At 37.5% G+C, this 21015-nt stretch overlaps 1 protein-coding gene across 4 annotated transcripts; it reads right to left on the minus strand.

Annotated features, from left to right (window-relative positions):
* Positions 1 to 601: 601 nt before the first annotated feature.
* LOC125743025 (testicular acid phosphatase homolog) lies at positions 602 to 20970 on the minus strand. 4 transcript variants are annotated; one of them, XM_049015623.1, is made up of 14 exons: positions 19421 to 20970; positions 15367 to 15453; positions 12061 to 12276; positions 10525 to 10628; positions 10350 to 10445; positions 9658 to 9744; positions 8950 to 9105; positions 7571 to 7669; positions 6646 to 6741; positions 6196 to 6328; positions 3673 to 3755; positions 3475 to 3581; positions 2116 to 2294; positions 603 to 1990 (listed from the first exon to the last, which is right to left on the minus strand). In XM_049015623.1, the coding sequence occupies exons 4-14, from the start codon at positions 10609 to 10611 to the stop codon at positions 1899 to 1901; spliced, it is 1215 nt and encodes a 404-aa protein (XP_048871580.1). In that variant the 5' UTR covers positions 10612 to 10628; positions 12061 to 12276; positions 15367 to 15453; positions 19421 to 20970; the 3' UTR covers positions 603 to 1898. The 4 variants fall into 4 exon arrangements, with proteins under 4 accessions (XP_048871579.1, XP_048871580.1, XP_048871581.1 ...); XM_049015622.1 differs by having other exon boundaries at positions 602 to 1911; positions 10525 to 12276; XM_049015624.1 differs by lacking the exon at positions 10525 to 10628 and having other exon boundaries at positions 604 to 1990.
* Between the last annotated feature and the right edge of the window lie 45 nt (positions 20971 to 21015).

Here is a 21015-nt window from a genome sequence, read left to right on the forward strand (position 1 = left end):
CTATGGCGTGAACATGGAGTATCTACATGCTCAGAGCCGGTGTGGGAGTCAAACCCACAAACCAAGATGTATGAAGCAAAAGGGTTACCCTCTGAGCCAGGCTCCATCCCAAAAAGTCAAATCAATTAAATACATCAAGTGACCATTTCAATGAATTAGTTGTATCAAATTAATTGTTCTCCCATCCTTAAAAACTGATATTCAGATTGTCATCCCAAAATATTTCGGCTAACAGCGGATTCAAGACTTTATCATTATAATCACAATAAACAGTCAGTTACGCCATCATATACCATACTAGGACTGGGTGATATCAAATTTTTATCTTATATTTCATGCATTTTTACATATGACATGGTGTGATAATGTTTCGCTATATAGACTTTATTTATTGTAGATGAATGTTGACATAAATGTGTACGATTTCGCTTGCTGTAAAATGGCAAGACAAACAAAACAAGTGATGCCAGAAAATGTAACGCAGTGTATATATGTTCACATGTGCAGACAGGCAGGTGGCACAGAGCAGGTAGTGACAAGCACCCCTACAAAGCCCCACCCACCCTTACCATGGTCAAAGAGAGGCCAGATAGTGAAACACAAGGGAAAATACAGCACAAAGAGAAGTATTGCAAAATGCAACATGTGCACCGTATAGAATAATGAGCACTGAAAAAGTGAAATGTAAAGAAAAAAATAACTATTACAAAATATGGCAAAGAAAAAAATTCTCAATACATCAGTTTTGTTTGCAATACATATGTGCTTTTGCTTACAGTACACACGCTTGTTTGCAGCGCTGTCTGTAATTTGGTTCCATACATTTATCTTTGAACAACAATAACAACAAATACTATTTACATTTCAGCCAGTTTTTATTTTTTATTTTTGGTTCATGTGAAAGAGTTCAGCAGAGGAACAAATCAGAACTGAAAAATTAATGTTATGTCTTATTTTGAATATAAGCGTTTAACTGAACAATCTAATTGTTAAATATTTGAAATACACTCAGTAACAAAAAATGAAGCACCCAGAGTGATGGAAATGAACTCAATCTGCACATGGTGAAAGGTAATGTGACTGTATCACAATTATTATTATATCAAATGAAATGGACAACAGAGTTGGCAGTACGGGCACACTGATGGTCCCATGTCAGTAGAGTGTGGCTCCCACCCCCACCCCCCAGGCCTGGATACGTGCAGCAATATGGTGCCGAAGGGAGTCGTAGAGCCCTTTTATCCTCTTCTGCGGCAAGTCGGCCCACAGCTGTTGAGCTGGCCCTCGAGATCCTGCACACTGGTGCTGGGTCTGAGTTGACGTCCAAATTGACGTATCAACACGTTTGATTGGGGAAAGATCAGGGGACCTGACTGGCCACAGATGGCCTCAGCATGACGCAAGCAGTCAAAAGACACACGTACCATATGTGGACAGGTGTTGTCTTGTTGAAAGACTGTACCAGGGTGCTGTCTCAGGAGGGGTAAGACATGCAGACACAGGATGTCACTGACATAGCGCTGTGCCATCAGTGTCCCCCAAATCACTACCAGCGATGACCTGAAGTAATACACTATGCATCCCCACACCATGATGTCATACTCTATAGCTCGCCACACCATGCTGTCATACCCTATGGCTCCCCGCACCATGATGTCATACCCTATGGCTCCCCACACCATGATGCCAGGAGTAAGACTCTCTACATTCACAGTGATAACATCTAATTTCTTCCCTAACCCTGGCTCATTTCTCTACGAATTACTCAAAATCGGACTGCATTAGTCAGCAGAATTATTTACATAACATTGCCATTAATCTGTAATGATACAATCAAAAGTTACAGTGTCATGACAGCACAGAAGAAGATACCGGTTGGTAGCTGTTCACTTAGAACCTCAACATCTTCTCCTGTAGATAGAAAAAACTATGGTAGCTAGCAGTGCCATGATGAGGACAGCCACTACAGCGGACATAACTGCAACGATTCCTGGAAAAAGCCCCAAAAAAATTATATTTACGAGTGTTTGAAATAAAACCACAATTGTTAAAAAAAAATAGATATTAATCTTTACTTTAATATCTTTACTATGTTATTCACAATTTATGTCTCACCTGAGTGAGAATCAGTCTGTTTCAGTCCACATTCTGAATCCCAGTCTGGGGCAATGACATCGTTGATAACCTCAGTGAAGCTGATGAGTGGACATGGGTTTACAGGACAGCCGGGCACAGGGGTTGGGTAGGGGTCATGGGCTGAGTCATTTCGGTAAAACAAGGAGATGGAGTACATCCTAGTAACAGAGGAGACACAGTAGGTGTTTTGTTAAAATACAACAAACACAGGAGTTGGACAATGAAACTGAAACACTGGCCAATCGTGTTTGAGGTTTCACGCTGTCTGAAAGGGATGTTCGTGTACTAACCCGAATTGTATCCAAGAAACGTAAAATCACAGCTGCCCAACTCAAAGCAGAATTAAATGCGCATCTTGACTCTCCTGTTTCTACTGTTCGTCGGGAGCTCCAGAGCCAAAACTTTAGTCACTTGTGCCAATGCCCAACGTTCATCTCATTAGTGCCAGGAGTGCAAATCTTTGGTTGTGGACAATGTGAAACATGCATTGTTCTCTGATGTGTCCACCTTCACTGTCTTTCCCATACCAGTGAGAGTTATGGTGTGGGGAAGCCCCAAACAAATTGCTTACCAACTGGACTGTGCGTACCCTGAGTGCAGCATGGACATGGATCAGTGATGATTTGGGCTGCAATATCATGGCATTTCCGAGGCAAGCTACTTCTTCTAGATAGACACTGCAAAGGACTACCGAATCATTCTGATGGACCATGTTCACCCACTGGTTCAAACATTGGACCCTGAAGGGGTCATGACGATGACAATGCACCAATACACACAGCTTACCTGGTGACAGAGTGGTTTGATGAATATGAAATTGAAGTCGAACATCTCCCAGAGTCTGCACAGTCACCAGATCTGAATATTATTGAGCCACTTTGGGATATTTTGGAGGAGTGAGTCATGAAACATTTTCTTCCACTAGCATCACGTGAGCAAAGGCCGAGATGGAGTTCTAAAGCGAGCCACACTGTGATACCATGAGCAGCTACGTGATTTGCAGTGATTCACAGTGGGGCACAATACCACAAGCTTTGTGTGAAGAGCGAGTAGAAAGTTTCCCGAAACACAATGAGACAGAAACTGGGGCCCATATGCTAATAATGCATAATAACGATAAAACATAGCAGGTAATATAATAAATCTACAATGGGCTGCCGTGCCATAAAGTGTTTCTTGCCCACGTTCTACATTGCCCAACGTTGGCTCTAAGCTCAAGACAACCCTGTACTGGATAAGTGGTTACAGAAAATTGATGGATAATGTATTAAATAATAAAGCTACACATGCACCCATAACTCCAGTAGCGTATTTCCGTTTTCTTGTGACATTACAAACCCATTTTTCTCCTGGTAAAACTCAAAGAGCTGACAGGCGGCGTAAGGCGGCAGGCGGCCGCTGTAGATGTCAAGGGCGGCCTGGAGGGTGATGAGCGTGGAGTCATGCTGAAAGGAAGAGGGGAACCATCAGCAGGCAAGCCGGCTAACAGCACCAGGCACATTAGCACGTTAGCATTGGGAGAAGGGCTCAACGTACCGCAGAATACATAACAAACTTCAATTCGTTCTCCCTCTTCACAGTGCTCGTGAAATTCCCAAGGATGGCATTCAACAATACTCCTGAAATTAACGATGCATTATGCTTGTTAAACGTAATTTTAAATGCTTAATTTCACATTTTTGAGTGGTTTCCACGGTGAGTGTATTTATTTGGATTCACCCCTCATTCAAACACCCCTTTTGGCTTCCAGTTATGTAATATTAAAACTGTAAAACTGTTATTGTTGTAAAATTATGAAAATGTTGTCATCTAATTGGTAATTCTGTAATTGTTGCTGAAGCTTAGTCTTCTGTTTGGACTAACACCAAAGTGCTTAATAGCCACTGCAGTCCAGGATGGTCTTATCTGTGTTCTGAGAAGGACATTAGGAGAAAAAGTGAAGGGCCAGTCTGACAAGTTAAAGAACCAGGAATCAGGACCTGGAGGAGCAGAGAACAAGCAAGGGAACCAGAATTCGACATCAATGGCCATTAGCCAGGTTAGTAAGACAAGCAAGTCAGAATCATACTTCTACACGGCAGAAAGGGAACAGGCAAGGATCAGGAGCCAGAGACAATAAGACTGTATGGCTTAGAAGGGAATTAAGTGTGAGCATTGTTGCCCTGTTACAGCTTCTCATGGACATGCAGTCACAATGGAGTTTGCAAGGCCAGGCTTCACTGTTACAAGGCAGTGATGACTGCATCCCCAGAAACATTGTAACACTCAAACCCTGTGCCCTGGGAACTTTTGTCTGGGCAATCAAATGAATAATATGAAACATAATGATAACCTTTGCAGTACTATTCCATTTTAATCATATACAAACATCATCTTTTTATGTGTTGCTATGTAACTTGCTGCATGTATGTCAGCCTTCCTAAAATGTGTTACTTCTGAAAAGAGTGATAAAAATTGTGTAATGCCTCAAATCAGAATTTTACAATCAGAAAATAGAACAAGAATGAAGTTTACTTTAGACACTACCCTTCATCTCCCAAATGTAAAACTTCTATTCTAATGAGGACTTTAACATTTTAATAAAATTAAGAAAAACTTCTCCCAGTAAGCTTGCACCTTTGACCTTTCAAAGCACTGAGACTGTAAATTCTGTCCAACAGAAATAACATGTTAGAATGATATACATATGAAATTGGAGTTCAGCAGAATCTTTCGTGATGAAACATTGCTGTCTTGAAACTGTGATTTCTTACTAGGAAAGGGAACCACATATTTAGTTAATATACAGAAAGTGAACAAAATTGTTGATTTTGTAAGGTCATGATCATTTTAAACCAAATGTTTTTCTCAGGAAAACGAAACACAGGTGGTGAAAAATAAAACATCATAATAATTTTAAAACTGTAATTTGTAGTTTTTATTAATTTATAGTACTTGATGATTAATTAAACAATAAACCCCGAAATCGACAATTTGTTTAAAAATCTATATTAGTAGAAGAAGCTTGAAAATACATTTTTAAAAAACTTAATTTTGAATAACCGTAGTACACTTATTCGTAATCTAACAGGAGATGCTGTTCAGCCTCATTTTTACCTGCTTAAAAACGCACCTGATTCCAAGATGCTGCTCCCTTGATTCACACACAAGAGGTGTCTGTGTATCTCTTACCTTACACCAATCTTCGCCTGCTTGTGCCAGAGGACAAACAGCATACTTTATATATGCTTGATTGCCAAAAAAATGGTGTGATTTAGCAACCTTCATATGAGGCTTTGGTTTCAGTCTGAAAAGGTGCCGGGTCACATTTAAAACTTGTTCATACATTTTCGAGTGCAGGCTCCAATTCACGCAAAAATAGCAAAAAACAGAAAACTCCCCTGCGCTTGGATTTGCAAATTGAATTTGCTACAAAAGTCTAAAAACTGCCTTTGCTTAATGGCTGCTACTATGCAAATAAGATACAAGCTGTAATGTTAACATATAAGGCATTTTAAATTTCCCCATTTGTTTCATTTTGGACCTTCGATTCCACAACATCACCAAGACTTGATCTACCCCATTGAAGCCCAACCTTATTAACCTCCCTTAACATTACACGAGCGTATCATTCCAACTGTGTTCAGCGAACGCCGTCAGTCATAGTCACTATGTATCATACTCCTTAGAAACAAACTCTTACTCGTCAGAAAGAACTGCCAACTGCAATGCACCTTAGCTATCACACGTTTAATGCATTTTGGTTTATTTTCACTTATTCTGTTTGAGTAAAATGGTCATGGCTGAAGTTATCTTTGGGGATCATCACATTGTAATTCCGAATCAAGCAATCCACCAACGAGTGCATGGCCTTTGGCTACATTGCTGATGTATTACCTATTTTTGGCAGTATTGTCTATTTACAAACATGGTAGAGCACAGAGGATTTGCGCTGATAAGAGTGTAATTAGAAAGCATAAAACACAAAGCAGAGCCAGTCAGCGGAACAAAATCAAAATCTGCAGCAATAACAGAAAGATGGAAAGAAAGGAGCCATTCGATGTCACTAGTGACTCTCACCCCCAGCCAGTCTGGCTTTGTCTTTCCGCTTGTAGGTGAACACACTGTACATGACCTCAAAAGAAGCAATTTCCTCCAAGGTATTAAACACGTGCTGGGTTGCCCAGCCAGGCAGGGTGAGGTTATGAATTCTCTATTTAATAAATAAATAAAAATACATTAATTCATTGCAATTGGGATATTGGAGTAACACTTTAAGTAGCAATGCTGCTGAGGTACATTGACTTATTTCAATTTTTTCAATCATAATTAAGGCATCTGATGCTAATGCATTAGAAGTCATTACAGCTTTTTTTTGTTATTTAATTTGTTAGGTCGATGTGCAGTTAATTTAATAAGCATTATGTATTAGTCAATGAAATCAGTTATCAATTAAATTTTAAATGATTACATTCTAAATTAGAATTTAATTTAACAATTTGTATGCCTCTCCCATTTAAAAGTAATTACCTGACAGTTCAGTGTGTCATACACCCTCCAGATTTTCCTCATAACCAGCCTGTTTACCGGGTAACCAGTGTTATTTGAAATTTCCTGGATGAAGTCCTGTTGAAGAATACATTTATGCAAAAGAGAGGAAAGAATAAGAAGAGCCTTGAGAAAATACCACCCATTACATTGAAATTATACAGGGAAGATAATGCCGATGTTAGCTGAACTATACAGTATAAATAGCTACTTAATATTCAGCTACTTCGGCGAGTCTTTCACACAATGCATGTTAAATGAGTTTCAGCTTCACACTTTCCAATTGTTCAAGTTTGTACACACATCACTCTGAAGCAATTCAAATTAACTAAGCTGGTTTCAGTAGAGCTTCCGTCTAAGTCTAAGTTAATTGTTGAACAGAAAGGTTACACTGCAGGACACTGGGCAATTTTTAACTCATTCCAAACTTAGTCTAACTTATTACAGTATAATACAATATCGAACGGACAATCATAAGCGACACAGCACAGTGGAGATGTGACATGGAGGTATTATAACTGCAATTTTTCAGATCTGCCACAAGAGGGCAATGACTTTCACTTAATCTATCCGATTGAGGTACTGTACAGGGCTCTCAAGAATCCATTTACTTGTTTAATGAGACTCCTAATAGTCTGTTTAATTAAAGTTTTTCACTTTAATTTTTTCCTGTAATTTAATCTTTTGTTGAATTTTAAATATAAAAGAGGGTGAGAATTTAAAATACATTTTGGCAAAAAAAAAATCAATAATAGATGCAGAAGATGTGGGAAAGAATGACAGAAACAAACCGATAAAGAAACAGAATAACAAAGTCTGACACAGACATAAAGGTAAAGAAAGGAACATTAGGTCAAGTGTCAGACTCAAAGGAACAAGAATAATATTTGAAGGTTTCTGTGCCGACCTTATAAGTCTTCAGTGCTCTCTGATACTCTGCACTGGAAAATGTTTCCGTCATCAGCTCCCTGAATCTGGGACAATGTTTTCCAGGTGTTTTTAACAGCTGAGAGAAAAGCAGACTGCATGTTAATGTCTTATGAATTAATTGTTCTTGAAATGCTACAGTAAAAGGCTTCAGTAGAGTGACAGGATAATTAAGATTTTTTTATATAAATATTACAGTTCCTGTCCAGGTTCTGTCAAATGGCTAAATATAGTTTACTTGAACACAATTGTAAAACATGGTTTAAGTGAACTTGACATAATGAAAGTCTGCCAGTTGTAATAAAAGAGTATTCACCCATCTTTACGAATTCTCAGCTTCCAAACGAGTATTTGCACTCATTAAAAATGAACAGTGCACCAGCATTTCACGGAGGGTTTCAAAGAATGGACGACATCCTTAAAATAATCTAACAATTCAACCAATTTTTATACTAGCCTACAGGCAGTGCTGAGTTTAAGAACGTCCGACTTACAGGCAGCAGAGACTTAAGAACAGACTGGCACAAAGTCTATTACATTAAAAATCCAAATTAGACACAACGGGAGGTAATAATGAATGCACACACTGCTTTGTGACACTCGTGAAAACACTGCGGCTTCAGCAGTTTGTCAGCTCCGGGCACAGTACATTACTGTATGTAGTCACTTTTATGATTACCCTATAATTATTATTATTATGTGCTGTATTATTCTTTTTCCAACTTACCTACATATTCAACTTAAAGACAGACTTAGAGAATGGATTTCGTTCATAACCTGGGGACTGTCTGAATTGGTATGTTTACCCAGGCCACTAATTTATACCACAGATTTAGCAAATGTGCTTTGTATGAGAAGATTCTATGAAAATGCCTATTACTGTTTGTTGGAGCTTCATGAGGAGGGTGAGGCTGGAATGGTGAACACATGCTGACTTCCTGTGCCTGTGCGAAAACTGCAGTGAATGTGATACAATCGTAATGACTGTATGAGAACTCAAGGTAATGGTACTACTGAAGGATAAACTGGAAAGATGTGATTAAATGCTGCTAATTTGTAAGGGTTGTAGGAATGCATAGACCTTAAACATAAAATACCAATTCTAGGTTTGCATATAAATATTGCTCATTAAAATAAGTAAATATTCCCACAGTGACAAAAGTGGAGGATTCCTTTCATTTCAGCATGTAGTACCTGACGTCACACACTCTTTGCATTCTTATAAAAACTACCCAAAGCTCCCTACAGACACCAACACAGGCAGATTTGCCAGGAATTGCATAATTATCAGCCTGCCATGGCTTGCTGGACAGTCCGAGAAGATGCTATAATTCCACTAATAGTTCCAGTGCCCCTCACCTTGTCCTGGGACTTGGGAATGGTGTGCACAGGAATGGGACGCCAAGGCAGTTGGGGGCTGATGGGCGGGGGCTGCCGATTGGGGGGGAAGAGCCCGGCCAGGTTAGCTTGGGCGCTCATCAATGTACGGTCGTAGTCGGTGCTTTGCACATAGACCTAAGAGGAGGTGGGTCAGAACCAGACCTCTTGCTAGATCACTTGAAACCTACCAACGTCGACGGAAATTCTGACAAACATCTCTGTCTCAGAGAAGCCGGCATGCAGACTGCTCATGAAATTTAATTTTTCTATTCTTACAATCAAAATAGAAAGTGGAGCAGGAGAATAGTAAAGGATAAGCGGACGATAGCGAATGTTTCGGTGGCACAGTAAAAAAAAAAAATAAATAAAATAACAGGGGAAGGGAGGAAGGAGACAAACAGTGAGGAGGAGGAACCACAGAAAGAGACGAATACGGAGTTAAAGAGACAGAGAGTCAGCAACAGTGGGATGGAGAGAATTATAATTACAGTGGTAATTACATGTTGCTTCGCAGAAAGAGAACAGAGAGGTCAGAAGCAGCGTGCAGAATGTGATCTGTGTAATTATAGTATAGACACCTTGTGGGACACAGTGAGGAGGGCCAAAGTGTCATCATACATGACATGTAATGCTGGCCACAGACCACCGTCACTCACAAGCACATCTGTCAGGGGTGCGAACACTCACCTCTCGCACGTCATAGTCGTCGTTAAGGAAGCCGGCGTAGCGCTTCCTTAAAAACCGCCCTAATTCATACTGCTGCCTCATGCCTAACTGGAAATAGAAATGCATCATGTCATTGTATAGCGTCATGGGCAATAACAGGCCTTAACAAAAAAATGACACAGAAAAGACTTTTTTTTTTTAAGGTGGGCTGGTGATTCAAATGATTACGTGACAAACCTAATTTGTCTGGAACCTCTTAGGGAAACTAGTTTTTCCATTTGGTAAAGTTTGCAGGTAAATATAGCTCTGCATCTTTGGAAAGAAGTTCTATTTCTTATTTTCTATTTTAAAAGCCATTTAAAATATAGGGTAAAGCATGATTCCATTATTGCTTTCTCATTTTAGAAGAGGTATAAAAAGCCTTCAGGCTGCTTTACAAATTCACAACAGTTACTCAATGTAAATGTGCGATTATTTGCAAGCTCACCCCGCCTTCCTTTCTGTTTATAATGCACTCAGTGAAAAGTCTATTATTTTTCTTAGTACTATAATACAATGCATTTTGTTGAGCAAACAAACGCATGCCAGCATACCATAAAAAGAATGTTCCACGGAGAGTGAATGTACAGGTTTTGAGATTAAATAATGCTCAGATTTTACATTGATTACTTCCCGCATAGAGCTTCAGTCAGAGTCACTGCCCCAGGCTGTACCTCTGTCAGCTGCCCGAATCCTTGTGCCCATACCTCCTCTTTGTGAGGATCGCTGGGAAATGACTCAATAGGAGAGCGATCCCCATGGCGAAACACCTGGAAAAAGGCACACATTAATACTGACACACAGTGTGTCAGGGACCAGTGCACCGACAGAGACTGTTTGCAGACTTACAACCGCCACAAACTTTAAGACACGAGATTCCGAGGAGACCCAGAAGAAGACGAAGATGCATCCCAGACACCAGAGACAGCTCCACATTCCTGTCTGCTTTCTGTCTGTATCGACATGGTATAGGAAATGATTATAATAAGTGATCAATGTCCTTACTTTGTAACCAAATGAATGCATTGAGGCGTCCATTGTCTTGAAAATTACCCCATTATTCAATGTCACCTACAATAATTAATTATTTTTTAGTTCTCATTCAGGTGATATGCAAGTATACCATTGAACTTTAATGTACTTAAAACTACAAATATGACTTGAATTATCATGTACCTTTGTTTTCCGACCCAAATTATTTTTGCTGATCTGAATAAATTCTAACATCTAACATTTTTCCTCAGTTTTGTTAAATAAATAAATAGGCAAAACAGAAAAATTAACTTAATAGCCTTCCTACTTTTTTTAACTGTTCTACGAAATTGATGAGTCCTTCTACTGTATCTCCCTTATCCCATCCCTTTAAACGCATTTACCTTTAAACACTTTATGTACCACAAATGCCCCTCTGCAGTCTCTTTTTCCGTGACACAGTGCTAAATCCTGTACCGCAGATCCTGCCTTATATCGCATTTACCTGAAGATCCCGCCTTTCATCACCTGCGCATCGCAAACCCTTATTACCTTTTCTGGCAATTACAGTGCCTTTTACGAACAGATAGACTGCTGTTTGTATCAATGGATTAAATCGACATTTGAAGGGAAAAGAAAAACAAGAAGCAAATATGAATTACATTACGGTGTTTGGGTGACATCAGATTTAAAATAAGCTTCAAATTATGCTTGACCTTAGCTTGTTTGTGTCTGTCACATTACTAACCCTGTCTGGATTCTGGGTGTGTGAGGATTGGGCATTTTCAGATAACAATACTTTATATCTCTGTGCTACAAAAAAAAGTTAGCTAGCCCTAAGTATTTTGCCATGGAAAGAATTTGCCCTCTAACCTGAGGCTAGACATTAGCATGCTATTCTTTCCACTTAACAGGGTAAAAAAATCCTCTGTGAAATGATTTAGATTTCTTTAATGAAGTGAGTTGCTTGCAGGTATTCCCACTTTTGCAAATAAACTATTGTGAGCCAGCTTGGAAAAGAAGTAAATGGATACTAATAACATCATTTTCTGTTCTATAGATTCAAGATGCTTATTAATTCAGAAAGAGGACATGCAGGTTCAGCCATCAGTGTCCTGAAGTTGTAGGTAAGCTAAAGTAAAGCATCTTACATTATAAATAGAACAAACTGTTAGGTAAGTTGATCACAAAGCACCTGTGAAAAACAAAGGCACTTTTCACACTGCAGACAGCGAAAATTGTACCTTATTTAACAAGGCACTCTACCACATTAATTGTTAATTTGACAATTTCTGTGTTTTTTTATTTCTCTTTACTGCCAGCTTACAAGAAATATTTTTCCTTTTATTTTTTTCTTCCCGCAGTTGGTGTGATTCTTATGCAGACATAGTGTAATTCTTGTCGAAGGATTACCAGTTGTGGTTGTATTTCAGTACTGTTACTGGCAATGGAGGAACAACGGTGATACAACAGCAGACAGCACAGTCACATCTCTGGCACTAATATCAACAAATGAACAGGTGTAGGCATCACTATATTTTCCAAATGTTTTATTCTAGAAGGGGGAACTCCGATCAGTTGGCGAGCACGTGGACAGAGCCGCAGACAGTCCATAGTCTTACACCAACACTGCAATGAGAAAAAAAACAAGGGGGGGAGAGAGGATGAATGCAGCAGTTTAGAGAAAACGTTTGGCTCAGTTCAAACAGTTGCCATGGTTTCAAGATGGTTTCCATGGAAACACAAGCAACCAATGAAATATATTTGAGCATAATTTTTACATGGAGGAACAGGGTAAGAGAGTACTTGTGGAAACACAGAGTAATTGAACATAACAGTACACATCCATTGCGCTACTTTTGGGTGTAGGTGATAAGGGGATTGAGTGAAAATATTGGGCAAAGGAAGGAGAGACGCAAGAAGAGTGAGGGCTATTTTAAGCTGCTGGTTGTCATGGTGACTGCAGTCTGTCTACAGATTGGAAATTCTGAAAACACATTGATAGACTAATAAACCAATTACTAGAATTCATACATATATAACTATTCTGACTGGCAACTCATATCTATTCTCATCTTGGTGTGATTGATAACATTTTTTGTCTGCATATTCGATATATAAATACTTTCCTTCGATGCAGTACCACAGCTGAAATGTCATAGTGCTTTTTTGAGTCAGTAAGTCGGCCTATGTATTTTAATTATCGCCATTAGTTGCCTCCTTCTCTCGCTTTCCGAAGGACAGAGGTATTCCCACATTTCTCAGTCGCCATGGCAATGCTTCAGCACGAAGCGGGGCACAAGCGAAAAGGGGTGGGGGAGGAAGCAAAGGCATCTGTGAACAATGCTAATGTCACTCACCAAACATCATCAATTGTTTATTTAGGCTGTTGCTGGACTATTTATCTCATTGCTGTTTGATCTTTCTGTGGCAGACCTTTATTCTTGAACTTACATTTTTAGCGAGTTTACATTTGAGTTTGCACAGCCAATTAGATTTTCTATTTTCAGTTTTTTTTTTTTTTTTTAGTAGAGCAATGAAACATTTTGCAATGTTTAAGCATCTTTTTTCATAGCTCACATCACCACCTAGTGGATGACAGCAGTTAACTTGTAATTTAGTTTCAATCATGCAGTGCTGTGACACATTTTGATATCGCCTTGACTACCTACATTTGTGTTTTCCATGTGCAGTAATGAATTCATGTATTGCAGATGCAGTATTAATTAATTGGGCCCCACCCAATGAAATTGTGTCTATCTCACATGGTATATTCATCTAATTATACAGCTTGGAATGTCGACTTTGGAATAATGTGGTACATCAAACTCAGAGCGTGAGATATTGTAATCTGAGCTGATTTATGTTGAACTGGATTTACAGTCAAAATGGGCACAGGTTCATATCCCAGGAAATACCTAGTTATCTTTCAAAAGTTCTTGGGCAAGAGCTTGACCTGAATTGCCTTGGTAAAAAATTCATTTGAATTAATGGCCACTAATTGTTATAAATGAAGGGACATTGCAATCATGTAGGCACCCTCTGATAAAATCGTATAATGAGGAACTAAACAATCTAGCTTTCTACAAACACCAAATGCACATTCCAGAGTGTATTTTCCAAAAATTACATTTTGTGAGCATTTTTACAAAATCACCATTTATGAAGACATAATTATGAAGGATATCCATTTTTTTCTGATTGCTTTGAAACCCACACTGATCTCGGTATTCGCAGAAGGGTGGACACTTCAGCATCTGAGCCATCAACAACAGCAAAAGGCAGAAGACATCAGACCTTCTTGATTCCAATACTTTACTCATTGCGGTAACACGTTGGTTAAAAGTGTGGACAATTGTGATCCTTTCAAGCAAACATATTAATAAATTGGCCAATGTTGTGTGTTTAGGAATATGCAGGTCATCACAATCTGCTATTCTCTCAGCTTTGAGATCAATAACTCATCTCATAATGTCACTTTGCTTTTTCCTCCCAAAGAAAACAAATGCCTTTCTTCAGAACAGAAAGAAATATGAGGACAAAGGTGAGAAAGGAGGTGTAAATGGAGTGTAAGAACAGAGGAGAAGGTAGGAGAGAGTGAGCAGAGTATAAGAGTATTATTACGAGGTGATTGATTAACCCCCAGGTCAACGGTTATTCTTAATGACTGAATCACAGCTGAGCCGAAAGGCATGAATGGTGACATCACTGCACATCAACATTAAATGATATTGAAAGATGGATCAAATCAGGGACTGAACTAGAGTCACTGATTAGTGACAACAGCATAATTACAGTGTAACTACAGTGAAACATGACATAGTACTGCACAGTGAAATAGGATGACAGATCTCTTACTGTCTTATTTTTACTCCAGATCTGTCTTGCCATTTGTGTCTAGGAATTATTAGATAGATAGATAGATAGATAGATAGATAGATAGATAGATAGATAGATAGATAGATAGATAGATAGATAGATAGATAGATAGATAGATAGATAGATTATCAGGTTTAATTCACTGTATGGTTCTGAAATGCATATACAAATACAATTACAAGCATACACAGTCAGAGGAAACAGAAGGAAGAGAAATTGACACATTTCTAACTGGGGGATAACCCACACACACTCGCATGGTGAAATTTCGACCACAGGCAAAATATTCACCCTATGGATTCAAAACAATGAAATTCATGTTGCCTGTGTATATGCATTCTATATAACTAATGGTCAGCATAATTTCTCTTCTCTCAAAGTCTTCATGTTAACAATTTCTGGGCTGTCACAGTGCTCTGAGAACAGCCTGGCACAAGATTAATTAAATGGATTCATTCTCCCACCACCACCATTTCTGGCTGCATGTTATACTGTAGGTGCAGAATTATTAGGCTGATTGGGTTATTTAAGACCCAGAAGGCTGGTTTTGGGATTAGTGCTTCTTCCAGTAGACATATGCTTACACCGTTTTGATATTTAGGAAAATACAGGACTGTTATGTAGAAACAGACGTCTTTTTGAATGTTTTTATTATCCTAGACAGCTCATTATCAGAACAAATTTGGTTATCAAAAAACTGGCACATGTCCTTCGGCTTCTGATTTATACAAATATATATGTATATGCATATACATATATATGCATATTAACATTTGTCATTTATTCATTTGAAACCCAGTTACAGCAACAGCAGTTCTTTAAATCATTGCAAACAAATACCTTAAAGCAGCAGATGGAGGTAATGATCCGGGGAGCGTCATGCAATTAGGTGGATGCTAACGACCAAGAAGAACAGCACATGGAACTCTGAAGGGCAACAACAAGTTTGTTCCACCATTATATGTCTTCAAACTTAAACTGGGAGAAAAACACATAGATTATATACCTAATACTGGAATACATTTTAGAAAGAAGGGAATCGAAATGAGCTGAATAGATACAGAAACAATACAATCATATATGTGTAGAGAAATGTAAATACATCTTATACTGGATAAAACTCAACAAAAGTACTATATATAACAATATACTTACATTTCTCTCTAGATAGATGATTTATACATATAATCCATATATATTAGGCAACTTTAATATACAAATATAGTCTTTATTCTAAAAATATAAATCAAAATGTTTCTCTTCAGTATGAAATGAAAAAAAAAAATTATCTCAGTTTCACCCCCTTCTTCCCCTCTGCAAATCAGTTACTTATTAATTAATTACATTAAAATAATATACATTTTTAGCATATGTACATTACCAAATACAGAGGAGGGGAAAAAAAAGGGACGAAGATTAGGAGCCAAAATTTACTATTAGCAATTAATTTTGAAATGCCGGTAAACAAATGCAAGTAAATTCCACAGGCAGTGGGCTGTGCCTGGTCACAGGCCTGTTATATACACGGGGGGGGGGGGGGGGGGGGGGCTGATTAAGCTTCCCGGATCCTTTCTTCATCTTAGGTTCTACTATCTAACGTTTGCAGACTGTGAGATACTCTGTGCTGGGGCCATTCTCGTCTTGGCAGAGGCCACAAAGCAGGCGTCAAATGGAGCAAGCACCCTGTTAGAGTCTGAACAGACAGCACTATTGTGCACTCTGTTAACTAGGTGAACAGGGTGCTAATGGCAAGAAGAGTGTGACAGTAAGTGAAGAGCGATACATGAAAGAGGCTGAGGAGTCTCAAGGAATGGAGCACTTAAGGGACAGTGTATCATATATCAATGGTCACCCCACATCTTAAACAATGTATAAAATGTAAAATTGCTGAAACATGTTATTATATTTAAAGATGAAACATGGGCTAATGTGTCTTATTACTGTTTCGCCAAGTTGGCAGTGAATTTTTTTTAACTAATGAAGTTATAATGCAGTTCGGCTCTCACCTTTAGATTTTACTGCATTTGTTCACTTTTCAGTTACTTCATACAGGTAATTACACTAATGGTAGACCCATTTTCTTCAGATTTAGCAATTCTGTGCTCTCATTTGAGCAAAGAGGGCTTTTTAAAATATATGTTCAATGTTGAAACAAGAACCGCCTATTGTTTTCCATAATTGTTCATTGTTAAAGATTATGTTTGCCTAATATTCTTAATATAATCCATTATTCATAATAGTTGATGTCACATGCATGTAAAACCAGTTTGGAATATTTCTGCAACAATGTAAGATGCTAATGATTATACCAAGAACTGAAAATCTTTACACATATTTATAGAATATGGAAAAACAAAGGAATAATATAGCAAGATTGATAATTGTATTGTATATCATTTTCTCCTCACGGCACAATTTCCCAGACCTGTTTAAGACATAAATGACCACAACCAATGTCCTTAACTCATGTATGTACAGTTATTTATAACATTTTAACTTGGGTTCATTGCATAATGGCAAACAGTGGGGAAAATGTGATTCTTTCTTCATTATAAGAGTATCTCTTTGGTTAATATGCTATGCATTTACCCACTTCTTCGTGTAACTGATCTGCAGATATGGTATTCATTCGGTTATTTACCTGGAGAAGATTACAGTATAATTTACCATTGATAATTTATTATCTGTAAGGATTTTAACAACAAGTTAAATTACCACAACACTGAGCAAAGGAGGATATGCCTTAAAGCTCATGGACTCAGTAGGAAGCAGTAGACCAAGAAAACATCAGTTATGCACTTAAATCACTCTCAACTGATACCAAATCAGATTTATGTGATTTTATTCTAATTCTAATTTTACTTTAAGTGAGGTACTCTGCCTGGGGTGACTCAGTCAATTTAGAGCAGCACATTTTCCTTTTGTTTTATCGCTCATCTGATCAAAGATACGTGGATTTTTAAAATAACCACAATGCTTAGGAACATGCTACAGTGCATCAGCAGCTATTGGCAAAAGACAAACTGTAACATGCGCCATCCAGCAGAACGTCCATTTGGCTCCGCCTAGTTGGCTGCAGCTCTGCCTTACCTGAATACCAGGCTCACCTAAAGCTCATCAACCCAGTTAATTGGCAAGGATTAAAAGGCCCGAGTTTAATTCCTTCCAAAGAATTGAGTGTCCTGCCATTCTGAGTGTTTGCTTCATTTTCCGGTGTTTGACTGTGACTCCCTCCTGCCCTCCTGATCTTCTTGCTGTTCATCTTGGGGTTTGGAACTATTTTGCGACTTTCTGGCTTTGCTTGGACTGCAGATTCGGAAAACGATCAGATTTCATTTGCCTTTGTGTGTAAGATTCTGAAACTGAAGCTGTTGCTCCCGCACTAGCATCTCCATATAATCATTACAATATAATGCATTTTTCAGAAATTATTTACCAAATTTTAAGCAAAAATGCAGGTTTGCCACTGTTGAAAATTCTACTTACCCTAGTAATGAAATGAATTTGTAATAACTGGTTCTTCTGTTAAACAATAAACGGAAATATAGAAATACCCAATATAACATGTTTAAGTTGAGGCACACATATTATAAATTTGCCTAAGAGTATGTTCTGAGTTCAAATGGGTGACAAGTCAAAGTAAAAATTATTTCTTTAGTTCTATTTTAACAATGGCCATAATAAACTGGCACAAAACTAGCATATTGTCTACAGAGGCTCCTAAGTTAGTCTGGTATCATCTGTGAAAGTCTGATAGATTGCAAAATGCAACTGATAATACTTGTGCAGAAAGATAAGAACTGCTTTTTTGAGGATTTTTGTATCCTTCAAAGTCATATTTTAAATAAAACCCATCCAACAAGTATCAGTGTTTCTTACTCTCTCTTTATTTCTGCATGACTGAACACTATTCCACGGGTCTTTTAATTAATGAGTATGGTTATGTTTTTATAGTACAGTACAACTAGCTGGATTTAGCTATTAGCACATTTATAAATAATTCAAATTGTAGTAGCAACAATGAACAGTTGTTGCTGAGTTCTTGAGGTTGTTGAGTTCACTAAATTATATCTGATTATTTGATTGTTTTGATTGTTGTCTGTCACTTCCCTCAACTCCTCACAAAAAAAAACAAGCCATTTGCACAGTAACATTAATTGTGTATTAGGCTTGTTTAAAACAGACAGAATAAAGCCAACACATACGTTTGACTAAAGACGAAGGTTCCTTTTCCTTTTTATATTGTATATTTTTATTGACATAAATTGATTGGGCTTCTTGGAAGGCGCTAGACTGGATTTTGATCGGTTGACACTGGATTATTCAGTGCTAGATGTTGAAATATTTGGGCAAGATATTTCCATGGAAACAGGGCAATGATGTTGACATTGTGGTGCCACTTAAGGAACAGAGCTGTAACATTAAGAAATGAGACGACTGCAAGTGGAAGAGAATTATAGCTTGATTGAATGTCATGATCTTTGTAGGATCGTGTTTGGTCATTGGACACACGCGCATACCCACACATACACACAGTACACAGTGTCAAGCTCAACATTAATTCAGAAAAAGAAAAAAAAATCTAATTGCCACTTGTTTTAGAGTACGCTCACCATTTTATGTGCCAAGTTTTTAATTTTGACGTGACTTCTGCTAACAGAACAATTTTGTAACAATAACCATAATTATAATAATAACATTAACAATATTACAATTGAGATAACAACACTTGATTTTAAAAAAGGAAAAAATAAAACTGAATAAACACAAAGAAACACTTATTTTATCTATAACTTTCTAGATTTTTCATTTATTTGTCCTTTTTCATTAAAAAAACTCAACAAACATCATTTTAATCCAGTCTCTGTCTCTTCTATTAAATGGATTCGCTTACCTTTTAAAATGTGAAAAAGCTGTCCCCCTTTTTCTGTTCACGGCGTTTTTCATACTAACGTGGCATTAAAGTTTCATCATAATCCACTATAATCCATCAAGTTTATTTTGTTTTAAACAAGCAGGAAAAGTGTCTTGACAGGCTGAGTTCTGTGTTGTACAAAACAGGGGAGGGGCGCACAAGGAGGGGGTGTCCGTTTTGATAGCACGCTCCATTTCCTTCCTGTCAATACAAGGACCTTTTCCTCCGTTTGGTGATTCTTCTTGCTTTCATTGTAGCTTCTGTCAATCTTGTTTTTTTTTCACTTTTCTGTTGTTGACATATATGACACATCAGATGTTATGCCATTTCTGTTGTGTTTTGTCTTAATATTTATTTAAACATACATTTCCACCTTATTCAACTACAAAAGTTAATTTAGGGCATTTGAAAAAAAGATTGTACAGCTCTTGTATTTTTATATAATAATAATAATAATAATATTAATAATAATAATACTGCAGACTGTTTTCAATCTGCATGTGTAATGTGTGGATCAGTGATGTCGGTGATGGTATATAAGAGTTCCAGCTACTAAAAAAAGTTCGCAAAAGGCTTTCGGGGGGAAATAGGCCGACTGTACGTTTATGAAGTGGTGATGCACTGCTCTTTGTAATTTGTTGCAGACAGAAGCAAAATACTAAAGAATCAATAGAGAATTAATACGAAAACAGGTTTTCACAAAATGAAGTATATCTCCTGAATTTCATAATGGTTAGCTAATTAGTCGATATATTAATCAAACAAAGCTTTAACGGAATGGGTGGTGAGAGAGGTAGCCCTTATAACCGGCTCAAGTAGAGGCTCAAAGTGTCTATCAGATGGAAACTAATGCACAGAACTGCTGTGGATATTATTATTCATAACGAAAGCTAAACATATTAATATACAATCATAATTGCAACATGGACAATACATAAGCATATTGCACAATATAAGTACATGAAGCAAAAAAAAAATAATAATTTGCATCATTGTTTGAAATAAAATGCAAATGTGAACCTAACATCAGACTTTTATGATCCGAGAAAATGTACAGACCAATCATTTAAGGTACAAATATAATTTTTTGCTTTTAAAAATATATAATGTTAGTTGGATGGTTAACACAGAATGTTTAATTAAAAAAATAAAAGAAAACCCATGGACCATCTAATGGATACTGGTGACATGAAAGCGACTGTGAAGTTACTGTTAAGCTATTGATGCATAGGATGATTTAAATATACTTACTGCACTTCATGTAAGTTTATCTGCGATTCTCACAGAATTACTGTGGTTAGTTATTTGGCACAAAATCCTTGAGAATGCAAGTATAATTATTTAAATCAATTGTAAAATATTTGCTCCAGCAGGTCCACAATGGATAACTTATAATGACATGCACGTACAAGCTCAAGGGAGTGGCAAGTCAAAGATATTAGTATGTCACAAAGACTTAGAATAATAAAAAGCATTGCCGATGATGATGATGATGATGATGATGACAATTATTATTATTATTATTATTATTATTATTATTATTACAAATGCACAAATTGTATATAGATAGATGG

Source organism: Brienomyrus brachyistius, chromosome 5 (assembly GCF_023856365.1).
Source record: "Brienomyrus brachyistius isolate T26 chromosome 5, BBRACH_0.4, whole genome shotgun sequence".
In the NCBI taxonomy this organism is placed as follows: domain Eukaryota; kingdom Metazoa; phylum Chordata; class Actinopteri; order Osteoglossiformes; family Mormyridae; genus Brienomyrus; species Brienomyrus brachyistius.